General features: G+C 40.4%; 1 protein-coding gene across 2 annotated transcripts; it reads right to left on the bottom strand.

Moving 5' to 3' along the window:
- Positions 1–3,222: 3,222 nt before the first annotated feature.
- Positions 3,223–19,412, bottom strand: CDO1 (cysteine dioxygenase type 1). 2 transcript variants are annotated; one of them, XM_043975380.1, is made up of 5 exons: positions 18,913–19,412; positions 13,128–13,205; positions 7,255–7,406; positions 5,120–5,289; positions 3,223–4,042 (listed from the first exon to the last, which is right to left on the bottom strand). In XM_043975380.1, the coding sequence occupies exons 1-5, from the start codon at positions 19,080–19,082 to the stop codon at positions 4,013–4,015; spliced, it is 600 nt and encodes a 199-aa protein (XP_043831315.1). In that variant the 5' UTR covers positions 19,083–19,412; the 3' UTR covers positions 3,223–4,012. The 2 variants fall into 2 exon arrangements, with proteins under 2 accessions (XP_043831315.1, XP_043831314.1); XM_043975379.1 differs by having other exon boundaries at positions 7,255–7,409; positions 18,913–19,411.
- Between the last annotated feature and the right edge of the window lie 1,720 nt (positions 19,413–21,132).

Below are 21,132 nucleotides of genomic sequence, written 5' to 3' on the forward strand. Positions count from 1 at the left end.
AGTTCAAGTCACTGAAAGAACTTGTGAATGATAAGTGATGGCAAATGGAAGAAATGACACAGGACTAGAGGAAGACAGTCAGTTTTTAGAAAGAAGAAGATGGATACTTCTAACTGTAGGGCCACCTAGTTGGCATTGAGACATAGAATGGAATATTAGAGGGAAGGAAAGTTTCATAGGTTCCTAGATGGAAGTGACCTTGGAGGCCCCTTAATTTTGTAAATGAGGTAACTGCAGCCCAGAGAGATTAATTGATGTAACAGCCATTCAGAGAAAACATTAGACAGGGGCTAAGTTGTTAGAGTCCAGTAATTGTAGTTTTTTCCCAGTCCAGGAAAAGACAGAACAACTGAGTGGTTTTGTTTGGACTTATTGGAGATATGCCAGTCTGGGAAGTTTTTTGAATGAGTTGGCAGGATAATAAAAGAGAAAGAAGGGTGGAAGCAGTGACAAGGATTGAACAGTGGCAGATGGAGGGTGCTTTCCAGGAGGCTGATTCTAAGCCTTGTAGTGACGGGAACCTTTTCCTTTCCCTTTCCCTGGCTTATTAACCAACACTCTGCTTATTAAGAGAATCAATCAGAGAATGAAAGATCTATGCCTAAGAAAAGTTACTGGAATGATGGAGAGTCTACCCTCTCCTTGTTTCTCCCCTTTATGTTTTATTTGCAACATAGAAATGAGCACTATCACCAGGTGTCTTTTAAATTTGTTTACTGGTTGATTATATATTAGTAATAGTAAGGTAAGATGATTTTTATTGTGTCTTGAATTGATGTATTTGCAGTAGAGTGTGTGGATAAGGGGGAAAGTCTGTGGAAAATTGATTATGCTGAAAGTAATTGGCTAGAATGCCTCATTTGCAAGTTGGCAATCAAAAGCCTGTCTGGGGGTTTAGAGCTTTTATATGTTTTATTAATGATCTCTATTTTTAAGCTCTCTAACTTTGCAGAGAAAAGAAGGCATGTGGAATAGAGACCTTTGCCTTAGACTAAAACCCTGATGGGCTAATCTATTTATCTTCCAGTTAATAGTGTTCCCCAATGATATGGAAGAGTAGAAATGAGGGAGTAGAGATGGGAACTTTGAGAATTCATAACCTAAGTCTGCCCTAGCCAGTTGAGACAGATGTGGTTAGGGAGAATCAGTACTTCCTTTCTCCCCAGCCAAAAAAAGGGGTAGTGAAAGTCCCCCTCAAACCATTCTCCATAGCAATATGTGATAGGAAAAGTAATATAAAGTAGTTTTAAGAGGTAGAGAGCATTAGTATCTGGAGACATTTGGGAAAGGAATGTAACAGTACCTGAGTTGTGTTGTAAGGGAAATTAGATTTTTAAAGGAGGGAGTGTATTTTGGACATGTGGGATCACCTTGCAAAGACACTAAGACAGGAGAGATGATGGAAAGTCATATGTGGGGAACAGTTAAGAGGCCAATTTGACTCATGTAGAGTGAATAATGTGAAATGAGTCTGGGAAAAGTAGGCTGGAACCAGACTGTAAAGGAGTTTAAATGCCAAATGGAGAAGTTCATATTTTATCCTAGAAGGAATAGGGAGCCATGGAAAATTATTAAGTAGGGGAATGGTCATCTCTGTGTCTAAGAAATAACAGTTTGGGGGGAGCTAGGTGGCAGTGTGGATAGAGCATCGGCCCTGGATTCAGGAGGACCTGACTTCAAATCCGGCCTCAGAACCTTGATACTTACTAGCTGTATGACCCTGGGCAAGTCACTTAACCCCAATTGCCTCACCAAAACAAACAAAAAGAAATAACAGTTTGACAGCTAGATGGAGGTTGAAGGGGGAAAGGAGTGTCTGGAGGCAGGGAGACCAATCAGAAGGCTATTGAAATATTCCTGGTGACAGATGATAGAGGCCCGAATGAGAGTGGAGCTTATGTGAGTAAAGGAAGGGAATGCATGTGAGAGAGGTGTTGAAAGTAGAATTGATAAGATGTGGCAACTGATTGGATATGGTAGGGATAGGAAAGAGTTAAGGAGGACTTTGAGGTTGCAAACACAGGTGACTGAAATGATGGTGGTATCCCCAATAGGAAAGTTTGTAGAAGGGATAGGTTTCTGGGAGAAAATGATAAATTCCATTTTAGAGATGTTGTGTTTATGATGCCTAAAGGACATCCAGGTTTACATGTCTATTGGGCAATTGGTAATGGAGTACTAGAGTGCAGAAGTGAGATTACAGCTGGATCCCTGGAGATGAAAACCAAACCCAGTTATTCATCCCACTGGGAAAATAAAATGAAATCTATAGCTAGCTTGGCTGAGTTGGGGACAGTACAGTGGACCACCTGAAGCCACCTCAAAGTGGGAATGCGGAACACTAGCAGCTACCATGATACTGAGGAGTATGTTGAGTTAGTCAACTCCTCTGAAACAACCAAGTACTAGGTAAAATAGGTACCAGTTACCAAAAAGTGTTAATAAAATTTCAACTTGTACTTTCTTCCTTCTCTATTTAAACTCTTCCTACTCCCCTAGAGGGATTGTCGGCCTCTTGTCCCTGAATTTGCCATTCTCACCTTCTTCAGGTAGGGGGTGGGAGTTATGAGAAAATAGGGACACTTGCTTTTTTGAACTGGCTTCCTTCTCAGGATGCAGTAGAACTTGGCACTTAAGAATGAGACAGTTTTAAACTGAAAGAATTTGTAAGTGTCTTTATTCGAGTTTATTAAAGTGTGAATTAGTAACAATATAAAAATGAGCAGGACCCTGCTTCAGGATTGAACAATAAGCTTCAAGTAGTGTTTTAATCCTAGTAAGCAAGTTCTGGTTGACTGTTGGGCTTGACTGTTAAAGGTATTTGATACCTAGATGTAATTATGGCAGTAAATTGAGTGTAGAATTTCAGGTGAGAAAAAAATTTTAAGGGTATGTGTGTGTGTGTGTGTATAACTATTCCTTTAAGTTTAACCTTGCATGAAGACAAGACTAAGGTTAGCTTTCTCTTGTATAACTGATGAGAGCATGTTTGTGCTGGGTAATCAATAAACCCATGGAAATAGGAATAACTAAAAAGACATTCCTGGAAACCTATGAAAATATTCAAAAGCTTTGTGTATTTATTGGAATCCAAAATAGAGAAAACTATTCTAGGGGAAGGGAAGAAAGGTGTAACTTACAATCATAATTGATAAGTAGAAGATAACCTGGTTTATGAGGTTTCCTGTTGGAGAAGCTAAAAAGGCATGGAGCCGTTCCAAATTATGTTCAAATTCAGTTTTATTCAAGTTAATCTGACAATTTTGGTAGCAATACAAAAAGTATTTTACATGGACATTTGGTCACATTAAAACACATTTGTGATTTGTTTTTGCTATGAACTCCACCTACATCTTTGCCCTTTATTTTACAACCAAGGGGCAAACTGACTCAAGTGTCTCTTTACACAGAAAAGGAATTTGTGAAGATGGAAAGAAAACCCAGCAAAATCTAGATTCAAAAACAATTCTCTTGAACATCTTAGAGAATAGAAAACAAAATGAAAATTTGTATACTTAATTCTCAGGATAACAAAGGTAGGATTATGAGGTCTGATGCTTGGTTTTATTGCTAATTATTACCAATTTTGAGGGACAGAAACTGTCAAGAGGACTTCACTGCCTTTCCTAGTAGGGGACTGTAAGGATGAGAGTGGGAGAGAGAGAGAGAGAGAGGGAGGGAGAGGGGGGGAGAGGGGGAGAGAGAGGGGGAGAGAGAGGGAGGCAGGCCCAAGAAAGCATCTGGTTAGGTCTTCCAAGTATATCAACCATAAAAATAGGACTTCTCCTCTCCAGTATCTCCTGGCATTGTTTACTCAGTTAGATCCCTGTCATTAGCATTCATCCAAGTTAACTACAAGCACCCAGAAGCCTGCCCTAATACATCTCTAAGCATCATATTCCAAGGTACTATTGGACAGCAAGTGATTGGTGGCTCTTTGGCCACAATTAAAGATTTCTGCATATTTTAAAAAGAAAAAAAAAGGAAAAAATACTCTAGCGACTGAATCTCTTTAGTTGTTCTCCAATGAACTTGAAGTTGCCTAGAAAAGAAAAAAAAGATAACTTTCATTAGATATCCTCAGATTTTATTTTAAAGAGAGTCTATCTAGGGGAGAGAGAACAGAAAGTTCAACCTGTCCATACAGCAAGAATGTTCTTCCTAAACTATTGACCATATATATACTAGCAAAAGCACCCCTTTAAGGTTGTGGCACTGTGAAGATATAGATCAGCACAATTTTGCTACTTAATAAAGGGTAGTCTCAACATAGCTATAGGTCTTATAGCAGTCCCTGTTCAAATTCTAAGTAGTAGTCATAACACCCCTACCTTAGAACATAAGCTAGTTATTAAAACGAAAAAAAAACCAAACAAACTATTCTTAGATGTTACCAGTTATTTCATTAGAAATAGGTTTGTTGTAACATATTAGTGCAGTTTGCTATTAGAAAGTTAGGTGGTTGGTCATATTCCTCATATTTCTGGTCAGTCAATTCTCCAGTTGCCTAAACATTAGTGCTATTCTGGGCAGTTTTCAGTGAATAAAGCATTTTTGAGGGTTTCTCATTCCTTTTCCTTCTTGAACTCCCAGCTGCATTGTCTAGAGATAGGGCTTCTCATGGAATTTAGAGGATTTGAATGAACTTTTATTCTAATTCTGAATTGACCAATTTAAAGCTTGTATTCTTTTTTTTTTTTTTTTGGTGGGGCAATTGGGGTCAAGTGACTTGCCCAGGGTCACAAAGCTAGTAAGTGTTAAGTGTCTGAGGCCGAATTTGAACTCAGGTACTCCTGACTCCAGGGCCGGTGTTCTATCCACTGCGCCACCTAGCTGCCCCTGTATTCTTTAAAAAAAAAATAATAATAAACATTTTTCTTTAAAGTTCTGAATTCCAAATTTTATCCCAAAAACATGAGAAAAGGAACAAGTGTGGGAATTTTTAATCTACAGTTAAAGTCAATTTCAATCAATTTATGAAGATCTATACTTAAAAAAAAAAAAGCAACCTTTAAACCCAAGGCATAATGTGTTAGTAACACTTGGTGCCATCATAGTAATCCAAACCCAGGGCTGGTCACTGAGAGGTTAATAAGGATTTCTCCAATTTCATACTTACAAATGGAGTCCTTTCTCCAAATTTGCTATAGAATGTCATTGTGACTTTATTCTTATGTCCTGTTCTTTGGTCAAAGGTATGGCAAGTGTCAAAGGGTGGGCTATACAAATGAAGGCTAACAGCAGGTTCCGTATGACTTGTGTTTTCCACCCGATGTAGACCAATAGAATCTAAAGAGGAGACAAGAAGAGAAACGAAACAAACTAAGCATTCCAGTCATGGTCTAAAGGTAAAACAAATCTGTTGGTCAAATTCAAACCACACGTATATGATGAAAGTCAGAATCAGTCTAAAGGATTTTTAAACCCAAGAGCCTATCGGAAATTTCAATTAATGTTATGATCTAGTATAAATGTTACCATGGAGGTTGACCTAAGAAACTAAAATCATGATTTTATACACACACACACACACACACACACACACACACACACACCCAGAGAGAGAGAGAGAGACCCAGAGACAGACAGACCCAGAGATTGAGATTTTGCCCATTTGGTATATGGTGATTTTCTCCTCTAAGAAGGTACTTAAAAAATTAGCATGTATACATATATGCCTTTTTAAGGGGAAGAATAGCATTTTAGTTACTACTGTTATTATGTAGAACTAATTTTATAGGCCAGTGAACAGTATTTTTTGCCAGGACATGTACTTAGAAATGACCATCGCTGTGATCTGCTTTTGGTTTTAAAATCCATCTTCTAGCATCTGTTGAAGTTGTGTTATTATTTCATATCAAATGACAGCCAAGTGAGGCTGTCATGGTGTGGTCTCTTTGGGTTCAAGTATCAATCTGCTCATTGGCACTAAGGGAAATATCTTTCATCATATTACATAAAGCCTCCAAAAAATATTACAAACATAAATTGGTGACAGAAGTTGGGAAGACATTCAGAAAGATTAGAAGAGCCATTGCCATTGACCTCATGTTTTCTTTAACGCCTTTGAGAAATAATCCACACTCCTTCAACATGCACTAACTTGGATTATAATTATAACTGGCTTAAGAGCTTACTAACTTATTTCTCTAATTGTAGGAATGTAATAAAATAGTTAAAGCAAAAGTAGTAGAAGACAGGTACCTGTGGAGAAGTTGCTTGAGACAATATTGCTGTTATTCACACAACAATTTTATTTTTGACTCCCTCTTTCCTCCCAATTCAGTCAGTTGCTAAAGTCTGTTGATTCTGTCTTTCCATAATTATTTTGGGGTTGTTGTTCAGTCATTTTCAGTTGTATTCAACTCTTCATGACCCCATTTGGGGTTTTCTTGGCAAAGATACTGAAGTGGTTTGCCATTTCCCTCTCCAGATCATTTCACAGATGAGGAAACTGAGGCAAACAGGGTTAAATGACTTGCCCAGGGTTACACAACTAGTAAGTGTCTGAGGCCAAATTTGAACTCAGGAAGAAGAGTCTTCCCTATCTTCAGGCCCAGCATTCTATCCAATGCACCACCTAGTTACCCCTTGAAAACATTTTAAATCCCCTCAAAATACAGCATAGTATCTTTAAGTAGTTGTAGCTGGAAAAAGAGGTAGAGTCTCTTTAAAAGTAGGGAGTGTGTATCTGCATGGCAGTGGGAATTCTGCCAAATCTCAGGAACACCAACTCTCCATGAGCTGAGTTTTTCCCCCACCTTCACTTATCAAGGAAACTAAGCCAAAGTTTCAAAACGCTATCCCAAGGACAGCCTCCTTGTCCCGTTTTCAAGGAAAATTAGCTTTGCCCACAAAAAGTAAGATGTCATTCCTGCCATAACAAACACACTTGAATCCACAGACAATTTCTCTAAGATGATTTTTTTTTATTTAAATTTTATTTTTTAGTGAGGCAATTGAGGTCAAGTGACTTGCCCAGGGTCACACAGCTAGTAAGTGTTAAGTGTCTGAGGCTGGATTTGAACTCAGGTCCTCCTGACTCCAGGGCCAGTGCTCTATCCACTGTGCCACCTAGCTGCCCCTCTCTAAGATGATTTTGTTGTTTTCTAAATTTTTGGAATCCTAGAGAAGCCAACATAGTGTTTGTTTAAATAATCTTCATGATAGATGTGGTGATAGTATCTCAGGGTTAACAGTACAGAGAATATCTTGAGTAAAGGGACAGGAGGCAAAGTGAGTAAGTTAGTTTACCATTGATGTAGGCACACTGGTTTTCCCTCAAGATTCTTTCGGATTTCTTCATCATCTCATTGGATTTCTTATCAGGCCATGCAAAGAGAGTCTCCTTGAGGTTTCCTTGCAGCATCTTCAGAAAGCAGTGGGAGTCTGTATGATCATGGATACTGCTATACACACACACACACACACACAGAGGACAGCTGAACTCAGTGGATTGCCCCATATATGAAAGTGTTATAATAGGAAACAATGGTACAGACATAATGTGAAGCTTGAAAAATAAAAAACTCTTCTTCAGAGCACAGCCTACCACAAACCAATTTCCCTTTAAGCTATGTTATCTTGAATTTTACATTGTATTTATATTTTTATATGATTTAGCCAACATTATTCAGATTAGACTAAGCTTACATGTTACTATACCATAAAGATAAGCAAAAATGGGGCAGCTAGGTGGCACAGTGGATAGAGCACCGGCCCTGGAGCCAGGAGTGCCTGAGTTCAAATCCGACCTCAGACACTTAACACTTACTAGCTGTGTGACCCTGGGCAAGTTACTTAACCCCAATTGCCTCACTAAAAAAAAAAAAAAAAAGATAAGCAAAAATGGGACCAGAGGGTTGGGAGTGGGGCACATTTTAGATGCAAACCCAGGCAAAACAGCAAGACCAACTCGTTCTAGAGAATTTCTGACAAGAGAGCTTCCCAATTTACTTAGTGATAGAAAAAGTAAAGTTGAATATGAGAAGAAATATTTGGGGCTGTTCAAACTAATCTTTCAAGGAAGTATTTATTTATTTTTGGGTGGGGCAATGAGGGTTAAGTGACCTGCCCAGGGTCACACAGCTAGTAAGTATCAAGTGTCTGAGGCTGGATTTGAACTCAGGTCTTCCTGAATCCAGGGCCAGTGCTTTATCTACTGTGCCACCTAGCTGCCCCCTCAAGGAAGTATTTAGATGTATACAGTAACAGACCTTTGGGCTTAGAGACAAAGTCATTTTTGGTACCATTTCATATTGCAAGACCCTAATGGATCTAGCACCAAGGTCAAGAATGCAGAGTGGTATAAGGCCCCTCTCTATAAACTACGTACATTTATTAGGCAAGATGAAACTTGAATATATCTTTCTATTTGACTTGAGACAATCATTTCTCTTCTCCCAAGTGAAAGGACTAAAGGACTAAAGTTCAAGCTACCTTTAAGCTATACTCATCTTCACTATCCCCTAAAAGATTAATAAACTTTGGAACATGTTTAAAGGGAGGTTCCTTCTTAATAAAATAGGAACAGTTTGCCATGTCCTCACACAAAAAGATCATACACAGCAGAAAAGGACTAACAAAGTCACTAATTATCCTATTGCTATTAATTTCTGAGGTAAAACATTAATTAGCTTGTCAGACTTTAAGTCTTGCTTAGGGTTGTTTCCATAAAAAATATTCAATTCAAACATTTACTTAAGATGGAGAAAGGGGAAGCAGATTTTGTCCAGTAGAAGGAACACTGGACTGAGAATTGGGGGACCTGGGTTCTAGAACGATCTAGAGAGATTCTGGGTGACTATCCTGCAGCATGATCACTGGCAAACTTCTATGAATCTCTTTGCTTATCTAAAAGGTGAAGGGGGTTGGGGCAGATGATGTGTAAAATGCTCTGTCTCTAAATATTCCATGTAATTCTATGAAAGTGTTGATTCCCTATTGTGAAATGTAGACCTACTTATGAAGAAGAAGAAGAAAAAAGGATGGTTTCTTGTGACTGAGGGTCAGGAAGTCAGGAAGTGTCCAAGGTTGAACATGAACCTGGGTTCTCCCAACTTGAAGGCCAGGTCTCTATATACTAAACTATCCTGTCTCTCAAAATGTCTTACTATTTAACACACAACATATTAGATAAAGAAACCAAACAATCAGCTGGAAACAGAGAAGATTTATGTGATATGAAAGGTTTTGTTGTCTGCTTTAGACAGTCCTTTTCTCTGATTTTCTACTTTGTATTGTCTGCATACAAACCCAAAGTACAACAGGCTTAACTAGAGTAGCACAGATTTGAATCTAAAGTTTGAATCTATAGAACACAGGGGAAAAAAATGAAGTTAAGCTAGTCATTTATCACAGTTGATGTACAACCAATATATAAGTTGATGCTTTTTATTATGGTAAATGTATTTACCACATTTACACATTTATGCTGGAGCTTTCTGTGCTGATTTCAATGAGGAAGTCTGACTTTGTTAGGTCCTACTACCCAACTAATCATAAAGAAACTTTACTGGGATGGCTAAACAAATTGGACTATGTGGATTTAATGGAATATTACTGTGCTATTAGAAACAAATAAGAAGAATTCCAAAAAAACCAGGAGAAGACTCATATGAAGTAATACAGAACAAAGTAAACAGAATCAGGAAAAACACAATGTAAATGGAAACAAACAAAAACCCCAAAACAAAACAAAATTGAATTCTACATAATTATAATGACCAAGTTTGGTCCTGTAGAAAAGCAGAGAAAATGTACATTTTCCCCTTACTGCAAAAGTAGGGGATCAAGGGGACAGCTAGGTGGCACAGTGGATAAAGCACCAGCCCTGGATTCAGGAGGACCCGAGTTCAAATCTGGCCTCAGACATTTGACACTTACTAGCTGTGTGACCCTGGGCAAGTCACTTAACCCTCATCGCCCCCCCCAAAAAAGTAGGGGTCCATGGGTGTGGGATACTGCAAATTTTGTTAGACAAGAAAAATGTATTGGTTAGTGCACTCAGTCTTGAGATTCCATGGATAACCTGAAGATTTACTGTCTGAATTTCCAGGGTCCTAGTGGGAGGAAGGAGAAGGCTAATAGGTAGAGGTCGGCTTAGAAACCTAGGTGACTTATATATGGTGAGGTCAAGCAAGGTCAACCACCTCATCCAAAGTAAAGCAGAATTAGGGCCCTGGCACAAGACTCTGGTTTAAGAACTAAGGCTGGGAGATATGAGTAGACTGAAGACACTATCCAATATAAAAAAAGTCACTGTAGATTAAAAAAAAAAACATGCAGATATTCCAAGGAAAAGGAGAAATTTCTCACAAGTACTACATGAATACTTACTTAGAAGTGAAATTAGATTAAAAAATGAAATTAAAACTCTGGGAAAAAGAATTGGAAGGAGAATGGATAGCTTAGAACAGAAAGCACAAAACCTTATTCAAGTAATGGACTAACTAAAAATTAGAATAGATTAAAAAGAAATCAATGACTTCATAAGGCAGCAATAAACATTAAAGCAAAATTAAAATACTGAAAAAAACCCTAGGTATAAATAAAAGGTGAATTAGATTTACACGAAAATGTAAGATATTGTAGTACTAAAAACAAATAACCTGGAAAAGAAGTCAGGGGAAAAAATAATCAATAAACTCCTTAAGAAAGTGTAAACTATATTTCAAGAATTAAGAAATGAAAACTATCTAGATCTATTAGAATCAGAGGACAAAGTAAAAATGAAAAGAATCCACCAATCATCTCCTGAAAAACTCCCAAAGGAAAAAACGTCTCAGGAATGTCACAGCCAAAATTCAGAGCTTTTAGGTCAAAGAAAAAAATTACTACAAGTACCCATCAAAAAGATTCAAGTACAGGGGCAGCTAGGTGGCGTAGTAGATAGAGCACTGGCCCTGGATTCAGGAGTACCTGAGTTCAAATCCGGCCTCAGACACTTAACACTTACTAGCTGTGGGACCCTAGGCAAATCACTTAATCCCAATTGCCTCACTTAAAAAAAAAAGAAAGAACCTTAAAAAGATTCAAGTATTATGGAACTAGAGTAAGGATCACACAGGACTTGGCAGCTTCTACTATAAACCTGAGGAGATTGTGGAACCCAATACACCAAGGGATAAAAGATTTAGGCTTACAATCAAAAATAACCTACAAATCTGAGTATAAAAGTACAGAAAAATGGGCCTCTAATGGAAAAAAGGATTTTCAAGCATTCCTGATTATAAGGTTAGTGCTGTGGAGGAACTCGAAACTGTAAACACAAGAGTCAAAAGAAACCTAGAAAGGAAAATATATTTGAGTCCTTAGAAAGCTGTATATTGATGAAGAGTAAGCATTCTAACAGAAGAAACAAGTGTCCCTTCAGTCCCTTAAAAGAGTGCTGAGAGGATTAAATAAGTAATAAGTAAGTAAAGTAGTTGGGGGCTGGTAGATTTAATTATGTTTCAAGGGTTTGAAGAGACGAAGGAGGAGGATTATACTAATGTTGAAAAAAGGAAGAAGGGAGCAGGGGTACAACTTTCTTTTTCTCACACTTGGGCTAGATGAAAAGAAGCACATACAGACATAGAACAGGGGAGGAGGTATCACATGGCCCTTACTCTTATCTGGAGCAGACAACGGAGGTGAATACACACAGAGTTAGGTATAGCAGTAGGCCACCACCAGTCACAGATGACCATGGATCAGCGCCTTGAAGAGACACAGGCCACAGTGTGTCAGTCCGATACGGGAGCCACAGCTCCTGAGTGACTTATAACCAGTAACTGCCACATCCTGTGTTGTATCTACCCCATGAGGAGTAGCTGCAGTGTCCTCTCCAGGGCGCTGGCCTGGGTGGATCAATATGGAAAACAAGCTGTTGCCCATGCAGCAGGTTTTCCCTTTCCTCGACATTGGTGGATCCAAAGGAGAGGCAGAGCCAATACAGTTTGGCACCAGTGCCGCCGCAGGAGTTGCCAGAGGGATATGATGTCCACCATCCAACTGCCTAAGGGACTCCTTACTCCTGATTTTTCCTCGGGGTTAACTCCTGAAGCCTTTCCCATAGATGGGTATAACCGCAAGGCAGCAGGTTTAAAATCAGGGTTTCTTTCCCCTAGGTGGGTTGCCTGCCATGGCTAACAAGGTGGGGCTTGTTAGGTATAGCACTTCACCAAATTCAACAGGGAAAAGAAGGTATGATTAAGGGAAAGAGAAGACCAGAGACAAGTCCTTACAAGGAGATGAGAGAGAGAGAGAGAGAGAGAGAGAGAGAGAGAGAGAGAGAGAGAGAGAGAGAGAGAGAGATCAGATCTGGAAATTTAGGGACTACCTATCAATTGGGGAACAGCTGGACTAATTCTGGTCATGAATGCGATGAAATATTTGCAATATAAGAAATTACAAGAGAGACAATTTCAGGGAATTCTGGAGGCTGAGTAAAGTGAGAAGAACTGGAAGACACAAATTTTTTTTGGAACATTGATATTGTGTAGATTTGTTTTATTTAACTATGTATTTTCCCCCCTCTGTTTGTACTTTGGGGAGGGGGTGGAGAAGGGAGGGATTAACAAGAGAGATGCCATAAAAGGAGAGATTCATAATTTCATATACATTCTACTTTATATAGAAAGGTTCATTTTGGGGAGTTTATGTTTAGAAAAATTTTAAAACCCAATATATCAGTTTTGTTGAACTAACTTGTGTTCCCTGTTTCTCTCTCTTGCTTTCTCTCTCTCTCTCTCTTTCTTTTGGGCAATGAGGGTTAAGTGACTTGCCCAGGGTCACACAGCTAATAAGTGTCAAGTGTCTAAGGCTGGATTTGAACTCAGGTCCTCCTGAATTTAGGGCCAGTGATTTATCCACTGCTTTGCCGAGCTGCCCTCCTCTCCCCCTTCCTTTCTTTCAAAATCTTTGTTAAAAGGGATGGTTTTAATACGTAGGGATGGAGGGGTATGATTAGAAATGAATGAGATTGAAAACAAAGCTTGGAGGGGGAGGAAGGAGAAGAGAGAGAGCCAGAGAAAGCCAGAGAGCACGTGCGAGCCACAGAGAGAGCGCGCACCAAAGCTTCAAGTTCGCCTAGCTCAGTTGCTCAAATGGGACATATGCTCAAGAAGCTTTTGTGGATTTTTTACCTGCCATGCCCTTCACCCCAGCACAGAATCATCAGGTTAAACTTTCCATTTCCTTGATCCACAAGATTTCGGGTGTACCTAAGAAAACAAATGTCAGAAGTTTAAATATACTTGACTGAAGAGACCCTGAAATAAAATACATGTCTTGGAACCAAACCTCAGAAACCACAAGGAAACTTCAGAAATTTAATAAAATTACTTCAATTTTTCAGATTAGGGATCTGAGGCTGACAGTTAACTCATTTGTTCATGGTCACATAGCGGTTAAATGTCATCTTAGTTAGGGGGCAGCTAGGTGGCACAGTGGATAGAGCACCAGCCCTGGATTCAGGAGAACCTGAGTTCAAATCCGGCCTCAGACACATAACACTTACTAGCTGTGTGACCCTGGGCAAGTCACTAAGTCACTTAACCCCAATTGCCTCACCCCGAGAGCCGCCCCCCCACCCCCGCAAATGTCATCTTAGTGTCATGGGGAAAATGGGGTAAGGGCTTTGGGTAGGGGTCCTTAGAAATTCCTCTTTAAAGAATTATACCCTCTTGCACACAAAAGCAGTTAGAATAAGATAGTAGTTTATTTAGAGGAAGGGGAAGGGAAAGCATGAAAGAAATCCTTGGACTTCTCATGGGGAGAAAGGCATGGCAGAGTGTGGCTCTGAGATACCAATCTCCTCGAGCAGGAGACAGGAAGGTACTTTTATAGAGGACTGATGGGAGTGACCATCTGACTGTGGAAAGTTCTCTTAGTGACGGAGGACCATCCCCCTCACTGGTGGTGGCTGAAGGAATTGGGTGAGGGGTGGCTGCAGATCTCTCAAGCCATCTCCTCAGGACACAAAGGAAGTAGCCACAGCCAAACTTATCTCCCCAGGGGTAAGGGAGACTAGAATGAAGGGTGGAGGTCCAGAAGCTAGCTCAGTCCGATCTGGTTCCACTTATCTCTTTAGGTGTGTCTGTCCTTTGGATTGGTTTCTCAAGGAGAAGGATCTTTGAAGTACCCCAGAGAACTTCTGGGGTACTCTGGGCCCATAACATTAGGAACGTGAATCTGTCCTCCGACTCCAAGTTCAGTGCTCTCATACCATACTAACCTTGTGCCCCCAAATTAGTTTCTTCTCTTTCCTTTCCCCCACTTCCGCTTCACTCTTACAGTTAGAAAATGTTAATATTTTAAGCAAAACTCACTTAGTTTCTATTTCTAATATGGTAAAGTCATAGCACAAAAAAATTTCTTTGCATCTCATCCTTAGATATTTAAGAACCTTCTCCGAATTACTGAATTTTCTCCAGCATTTAACTGTACTCTAAAGAGAGGGGAATGAAAGGGGAAGGAGCTAAGTTCTAGCAGTCTGCACATGATCTCTTTGACCTGATAAAGAACAGAACAAAGTTATTTCTACAGACTATCAATTCCCAGAGTTCTTTATTGTTCCAGGTAAAAGTGCTGCAATTGTTCTCTGTAGCTAAATAAGGATTTAAGAAACAATATATCACCCAAAAGCTGTTGTATTTAATTTTTTTTTCTTTTTTTTTTTTTTTAGTGAGGCAATTGGGGTTAAGTGACTTGCCCAGGGTCACACAGCTAGGAAGTGTTAAGTGTCTGAGGCCGGATTTGAACTCAGGTACTCCTGACTCCAGGGCCGGTGCTCTATCCACTGCGCCATCTAGCTGCCCCCTGTTGTATTTAATTTTAAAGAATTATCTATAGTTGAGTCCTAACAAAACTAAGTGTCCATAATCAAAGTTATTGTTTTTATTTGTTTTTAGCCCAAGTTGGGGAGGGATGGGGAGTTACAAGGAAAATAGTTAAAATGTGTGCAGAATCGTCATGGAAATGAGAGGTTGAAAGAATAGTTTAGGCCTACAATAGACAAAAAAAGTACAAGAATACACACATACACAAACATACACACCCCAAGTTCTACAATTGCCGCAAGAGTTATTTATAAAATTCTACTTTAGCAAAGTTTTATTACAAAAATGCAGATTACTTGATGATAAATTCTAAGGAAAGATCCTTTTCCATGATTTTCTATATTTTGTTTACAAACACTTGCCAATTAAAATATTGGGACAGAAATAATGAAATCTCCAAGGCTATTTTACATGATCTGGACATATGGATGTAGTTTTCGTAAGTGACATTATAGAAGCCTGTGTGTGGTATCATTGAAAGGGATTTTATTTTAAAAAGAATTTAACACTTAACATTGTCGAAATTATGTACCTTGACCCATTTCCCTACCCATTGTCTCATCCTCTTGTTCATCTGTGGCTTCTTCTGCAGAGTTTAGGCAGTATTCGAGTAGAAGTGGTACTGAACTAAAACTTGGAAGAGATGGGCAGATCTATTTTCATTCTAAACTGAAGCTTTGGAGGTTAACAGAACTTTACCTAACACTGGTGAAGATCAGGTGAGATGATAAAACCACATTGCAATCTTAACTACCTACTTATAGTCTTAATTACAATCTAGCTCTTAATTATATGATCTCAACTTCTAATTGTTTTCCAGACGTTAGTCTCATTTCCTCAACAAGGGAGGAAGTACCTCAAGGGTAGGAGCAGCTGCTTATGTGGAATTTCTTCCCAGTGCAAGATACCCAGACAGAATTCCCTGACCAGAATTCTTAAGCAACCATTCCATAGAATCCATGGATTTAATTTAGAAATGGAAGGCACCTTGGGGGGAGGGGGCATATAGTCCAACCTCCTCATTTTACAAGAGGAAAACTGAGGTTAAAGTACTTGCCCTTTTCTAGCAATGCAGCAGATTACTAAACGATTAATGACTGAATGGTTACTCATGCCAAGTATTTAAGAAATGCAAGTCAAGAACTATAGGTATTCTCTTGAGCTTGAGAACTATCAATCACTAGTGTACTTAAATTGTTTCACCTGTTGCACTTGGCTGAACTAAATGATTATCTGTTTTTAGTGATGTAAACACAAACTCCAGATTAAGTAAGTGAATTTAACAAGCAAAGTCAGAAGACTATCAAGAAGTGATTTGTAAATACCTCTGATTCACATCTGATACACTTATGAATGTAGAGCAGGCCCCAGAGGGCAACTTTAAGGTGTCATTTCAATGAGAGTATTCATTAAGTGCCTATTATGAGCCAAAGGCTGTTAGGGACTAAGGATACAAAGACAGAAAATGATTTATTTGTTTTTGTTTTGTGGGGCAGGGAGGGTTAAGTGATTTGCCTAGAGTCACACAGTTAGTAAGTGTGAAGTGTCTGAGGATGTATTTGAACTCAGGTCTTACTGAATCCAGGGCCAGGGCTTTATCCACTGCGCCACCTAGCTGCCCCCAAAGACAGAAAATAAAATCGTTTTTGACTTTTATACAAAATACTTTTGGGGGGAGAGAAGGAAGCAATAAAAAGTGGCCTAAAGCAACCTAAAAGGCTTCCTTCAAGGTGAGATGCTAATTACAATTTTTTTTACCTTCATAGGCGTTAGTGGATATTTTCATAATGGCTTTGAACATCAGCAACAATTGTGGCCATTAGAACTGTACAAAATTTGCTTCAGGACTTGGGGCAGGAAGAGATGAAAACCGGGACTAGACTATACCATATACATTAGTAAAAGTTCAAGGGAGAATGTTGACTGTTGATATATTACACTGGAAGAGAACCCTGCTGTGGATCAGAGTTTGCTAATGGATTCAGACCCCTCCCTATCCTCCGTCAAAAAAAAAAAAAAAAAGGAACTTCTGAGTGGAGAATCTTCTGTTCCAAGGCTCCAAAACAGCGACTTTAAATCTTCATTCATTCTTCCTACCTTTCCCCAATGACACCTCATGACTTCCCTCTCATCCAGCAGGTTTCTGAGTTAGACACCCGGCCGGCTAGCCGCTCACTCACTGGCCGCTCACTCCCTCCACTGTGGCGGATCTGGCTAAAGCCTGGGCGTGTCAGGCTCTATTCCTGATTGGTTGTTGCGGTCCCACCCTCTCAGCTCCGCTAAGAGCCCCGGGGAAGGAAAGAAAAGGCACCCTTTTGGAATCTAGAGGCTGCTGACTAAGCTGCTCGCTGCTTCCACAAAACAGGAGGTACCTGAGAAAATTGTATTAGAAAAATAATGATGTACAGACATACTTTCCAGCCAGCAATGCCACCACCAGACATATTCCCTAAGGAAGTAAAAAGCAAGGAAAGGTCTTACATATATACAAAAAAACATAGCAGTACTTTTTCATGGGAATGGTAGTGCAGAGCCACCCCATTGGCTCTGGTGCCTAGCCTAGGGCAAACAGTCTTTGATCGAATGGATCAGAATTGAGTGTAAACAGGGTCTGAATAGAGAAACTAGAGCAAGCATGAAGCAATGGAGGAAATGGACTGGGGCAGAGATGGGAGATATCAGTTGTCCACTGATTGAGGAATGTCTGAACAAATTGGAGCCGAATTAGGGTAAGAGTATTGTGCTTTAAGAGAAATTAATCTGAAAAATTCAGAGAAACTTTGGAGGGCTTATCCAAATTGATGCAGAAATAAGTAAGTAGAACCAGGTGAATGTATGTGATGACCACAATAGTAAAAAGGAAGATAACACTGAAAGTTGCACTCTAGATCTCTAATTAATGCAATGCCCAATCATTATTTCAGAGAACTGACAGTGAAGTGTATGTAACACTGTCTTGCTGCAAGCAGAAGTGGTGGATCACTGGTGCAGAAGGAAGCATACATTTCCAGGCATGGTCATCCAAAGTCCAACCCCCACATTTTACACACAGAGGGAACTGAGGCACAATTAGCTTAAATGACTTGCCCCAGGGTGACAAAGCTAGCAAAGTGTCTAAGGGAGAGAAGATCAATGGGAAGCAAAAGTGACGAAAAAAGTGGGAGAAAGGGGGAGAAGGAGAGAGAATATGAGTGGATCCAGTGCGAAGGGAGGGAGGAGTGTGTTCTCTGTTATCAGAGTCCAGGTTCCACCGCATCCAACGGTAGTGCACGTTTGTGGAAGTCTAAAAAGGAGTGATCTCTGAATTTCTGGAGCCGTCTAGAGGCCCTCCCGGGGGTTCTCCTCAGTGGTCCCGCCCCCAAAAGAGAGCTTCGTGCCAAGCCCAAAGCCCACAGAAGTACTCCTTGAGCAGCCTGGAAATTTGGCAGAGAATTTTGCTCATCCCAGATTGTGGTGAAGTATAGAGCTACCCTAAGAAGCAGAGACTCGGCGTATAGCTCCTAAAGTAGCTAGAGGAAACTGAGCAGGAACCTGGGCTTTGGCACGGTTCAGAAAACAGTAAGAGAAGACAGACCCCCAAGCAACCCGGGATACGTTTTCTCTCATCCCTCTATAACTAAAGGCATGGGAGGGAGTCAGAAACCTTTCTTCCCTACAAGACCTGGGTTCCTAACGCCTGCCTTTTACTATTTACCTAATCTTTGATTATTTACAATATTGATAAATAATCTTTTATTATTTACTATTTACCTAATCTTGGGTAAACCACTTCATCCTGGACCTCAGTCTTTTTATTTGTCAACTGACGGGTTTGAACTAGACCATCTCCAAGTTCCCGACCAGATCGACAGCTTGGGAGGCTATAGCCGGCAAACACCCGAAATCCAAAAGCCTTTGCGCTAAACGCAGGAGATGGAGAGCCGGGGGCCGCTCCTTCTCAAATAGTCCTGGATCTCCATCCGGGGCTCGACACCGGCTCGTTTCCCCTCCCCAGGCTAAGCGCCTCTGCCAGCCCCATCGGGCCATGAGGCAGTAGCCCAGGCTGGGGCACGGGCCAAGCAGAAGGAAGCGGCGCTGGCCGGGCGCTCACCTGTACTGGTCGAATTTCGCGTACGCTGCCCACTCCGTCGGGTTGCTCTCGTAGGCTTCCATGATGGACTGCACCTCTTCCACGCTGATGCTGTCCCCGGAGAAGATTTCGTGCAGGATCCGGATCAGCTCTTCTAAGGTCCGCGGCTTCAGAAGCTCGGTATGCTCCATCCTGTCCCTCCGCTCGCCAGCGAGCCCGCTCCGTCAACTAGTGCAGCAGCAACTGTAGCCTTAGCCCAGCGAAGAGGTAAAGGACGCGAGCCGGTGTGTGGGGGAGGGGAAAGGACCCAAAACGCCCCCTCCCCCAGTCCAACCAATAAGGAGGCAAGCAAACAAGTAGGCAAACAAAATGCCCGGGCAAACAATAAACTAAAACCAACAACAGTGGAAAAAGCCAGTGCACACAAAAACCCAAAGCGTAGGGTCGGTGACCGATGGAGAGGGTTCGATTGCCAGCGCTGAAAAGAAACGACCCTCCCCTTGCAGACTAACTCAATGACTTCCAGCCTCCCGCTCCCCTTTTAAGCTCGGGTGTTACAGTGGGATGTACCAACCGTCCACGGGGGGTGGGGGGTGGTGGAAAGGAGGGGGAGGGATGCCTGTGGAAATGGGACAATCAGATGCAGGCTCCAGAATTTATCGAGAACCCTCAAAAGAGAGGCCATCGATCCAGGTGGCAGCTTGTTGTTGTTGCTTTAAATTAAGCACTATCACTCTCTCTCCCCTCTACTTCGCCTGGGTGCATTTTAAGCATCTGTTTCCTAACCCTGCATCCCATCCCCCTTCTCTATCCTCCACCTTTGGGCTGCCCCGCTCTGCCCCAAACACACCCTCCAAGCCAAGTCTCAAAGTGGGGCTGAGGAATCTACTGAAGGATATTGAGTCCAGAAAACAATAAAAGTTGATATTTCTCTTAAATTCTTCCCCCTTTGGGGTGGAATCGGTTCTTAATTAAGATACTTGGTAGTTTGACGCACACCCGGGAGGAAAACGTGAATCGACTCTTGTTCTCCAGAAAAGGAAAAGTTTAAACGGAAAAATAGCTAATGAATAAATTATTTTTTGGACAAAAGAAGAAACCACGGTCAAGAGAATCTGAATGGAGAAACATACATTAAAATGTACTCTTTTAGATTCTTATTTGCCTACTTTGATTACTGTTTTATAATGAATGATAACGCACATTTACATAAGCGCTTTAGGGTTAACAGACTTTCTTTACAACAATCTTGTTTGGTACTTTATATCCATTTTACAGAAGAAGAAACTGAGGCTTAGAGATATTAAATGACATGTCTAAGATCACACACTTAACTAGTGGCAAGTCAAAACTCAAACCCAGTTCCTTCCCATTTCAAATATAGTGCAATTCAATATACCACATTGCCTCCTCAAATAACATTTAAGAAATGATGTTACTCGATAAAATAATAAACAGACCACTGGAGCGATTACTATTGCATGCTTTTATGTTTTCTATCCTTTCATCAATAATTTATAGGGTTCTACTTCAGCAGATGCTTCAGAATATTTCAGTTGAAAGAAGAAACTTTGAGTTTGGCACCTGAATTGAAGAAGTGTTCTGGTGACAAATATGATGAAGAAATGCAGTTTTATTTTAGAGATATTTCACAGAATACTTGTCAAGCTAACTACTTTTTTAAGTATAAAGAAAATATGAGTGGTGGAGGTAATTTAATTAGAGGTTCTTTCTGACACACAGGAGATGGGAGCAGACAGAAAAACAGGTATTAAGAAATTTATTATTTCCTTATTCTTTTTTTTTAAGAGAATGGCTCCTGAATCTTATAAAACATTTTCTAGAATGTAGGGTTATAGTCAGTTTTTGGTTTTTGTCTTTTTGGGGTTTTTTGCAGGGCAATGAGGGTTAAGTGACTTGCCCAGGGTCACACAGCTAGTAAGTGTCAAGTGTCTGAGGCAGGATTTGAACTTAGGTCCTCCTGAATCCAGGGCCATTGCTTTATCCACTGCGCCACCTAGCTGCCCCTATAATCAGTTTTTTTTTTTTAAATATTAATGCATCTGAGAACTACAAAATTTACTGAGAACTGATTCCCCACCAAGTCCCCTCTTTCCCAGACAAATTAATTGCCTGGGGTTGATCGACTTTGTCATTTACAGACTCTTGATGGGCATATGGACCTTCCCCCAAGCAACTTAACCCCTTCCAATGTTTTCCCTCCTTACTCCCTAGACTTTA

This window comes from Dromiciops gliroides, chromosome 1 (genome assembly GCF_019393635.1).
Source record: "Dromiciops gliroides isolate mDroGli1 chromosome 1, mDroGli1.pri, whole genome shotgun sequence".
In the NCBI taxonomy this organism is placed as follows: Eukaryota; Metazoa; Chordata; class Mammalia; order Microbiotheria; family Microbiotheriidae; genus Dromiciops; species Dromiciops gliroides.

What these genes read in the sequence shown, in the direction of transcription:
- CDO1 (XM_043975379.1), bottom strand. Translation starts at nt 19,082, where the DNA reads ATGGAGCATACCGAGCTTCTGAAGCCGCGGACCTTAGAAGAGCTGATC. An exon ending in CCAGTGTGCCTACATCAATG is followed by an intron (nt 5,290 to 7,254) that starts GTAAACTAACTT and finishes TCTCCTCTTTAG; the next exon opens with ATTCTATTGGTCTACATCGG. An exon ending in TTGGAGAAAGGACTCCATTT is followed by an intron (nt 4,043 to 5,119) that starts GTAAGTATGAAA and finishes TTTCTTTTCTAG; the next exon opens with GCAACTTCAAGTTCATTGGA.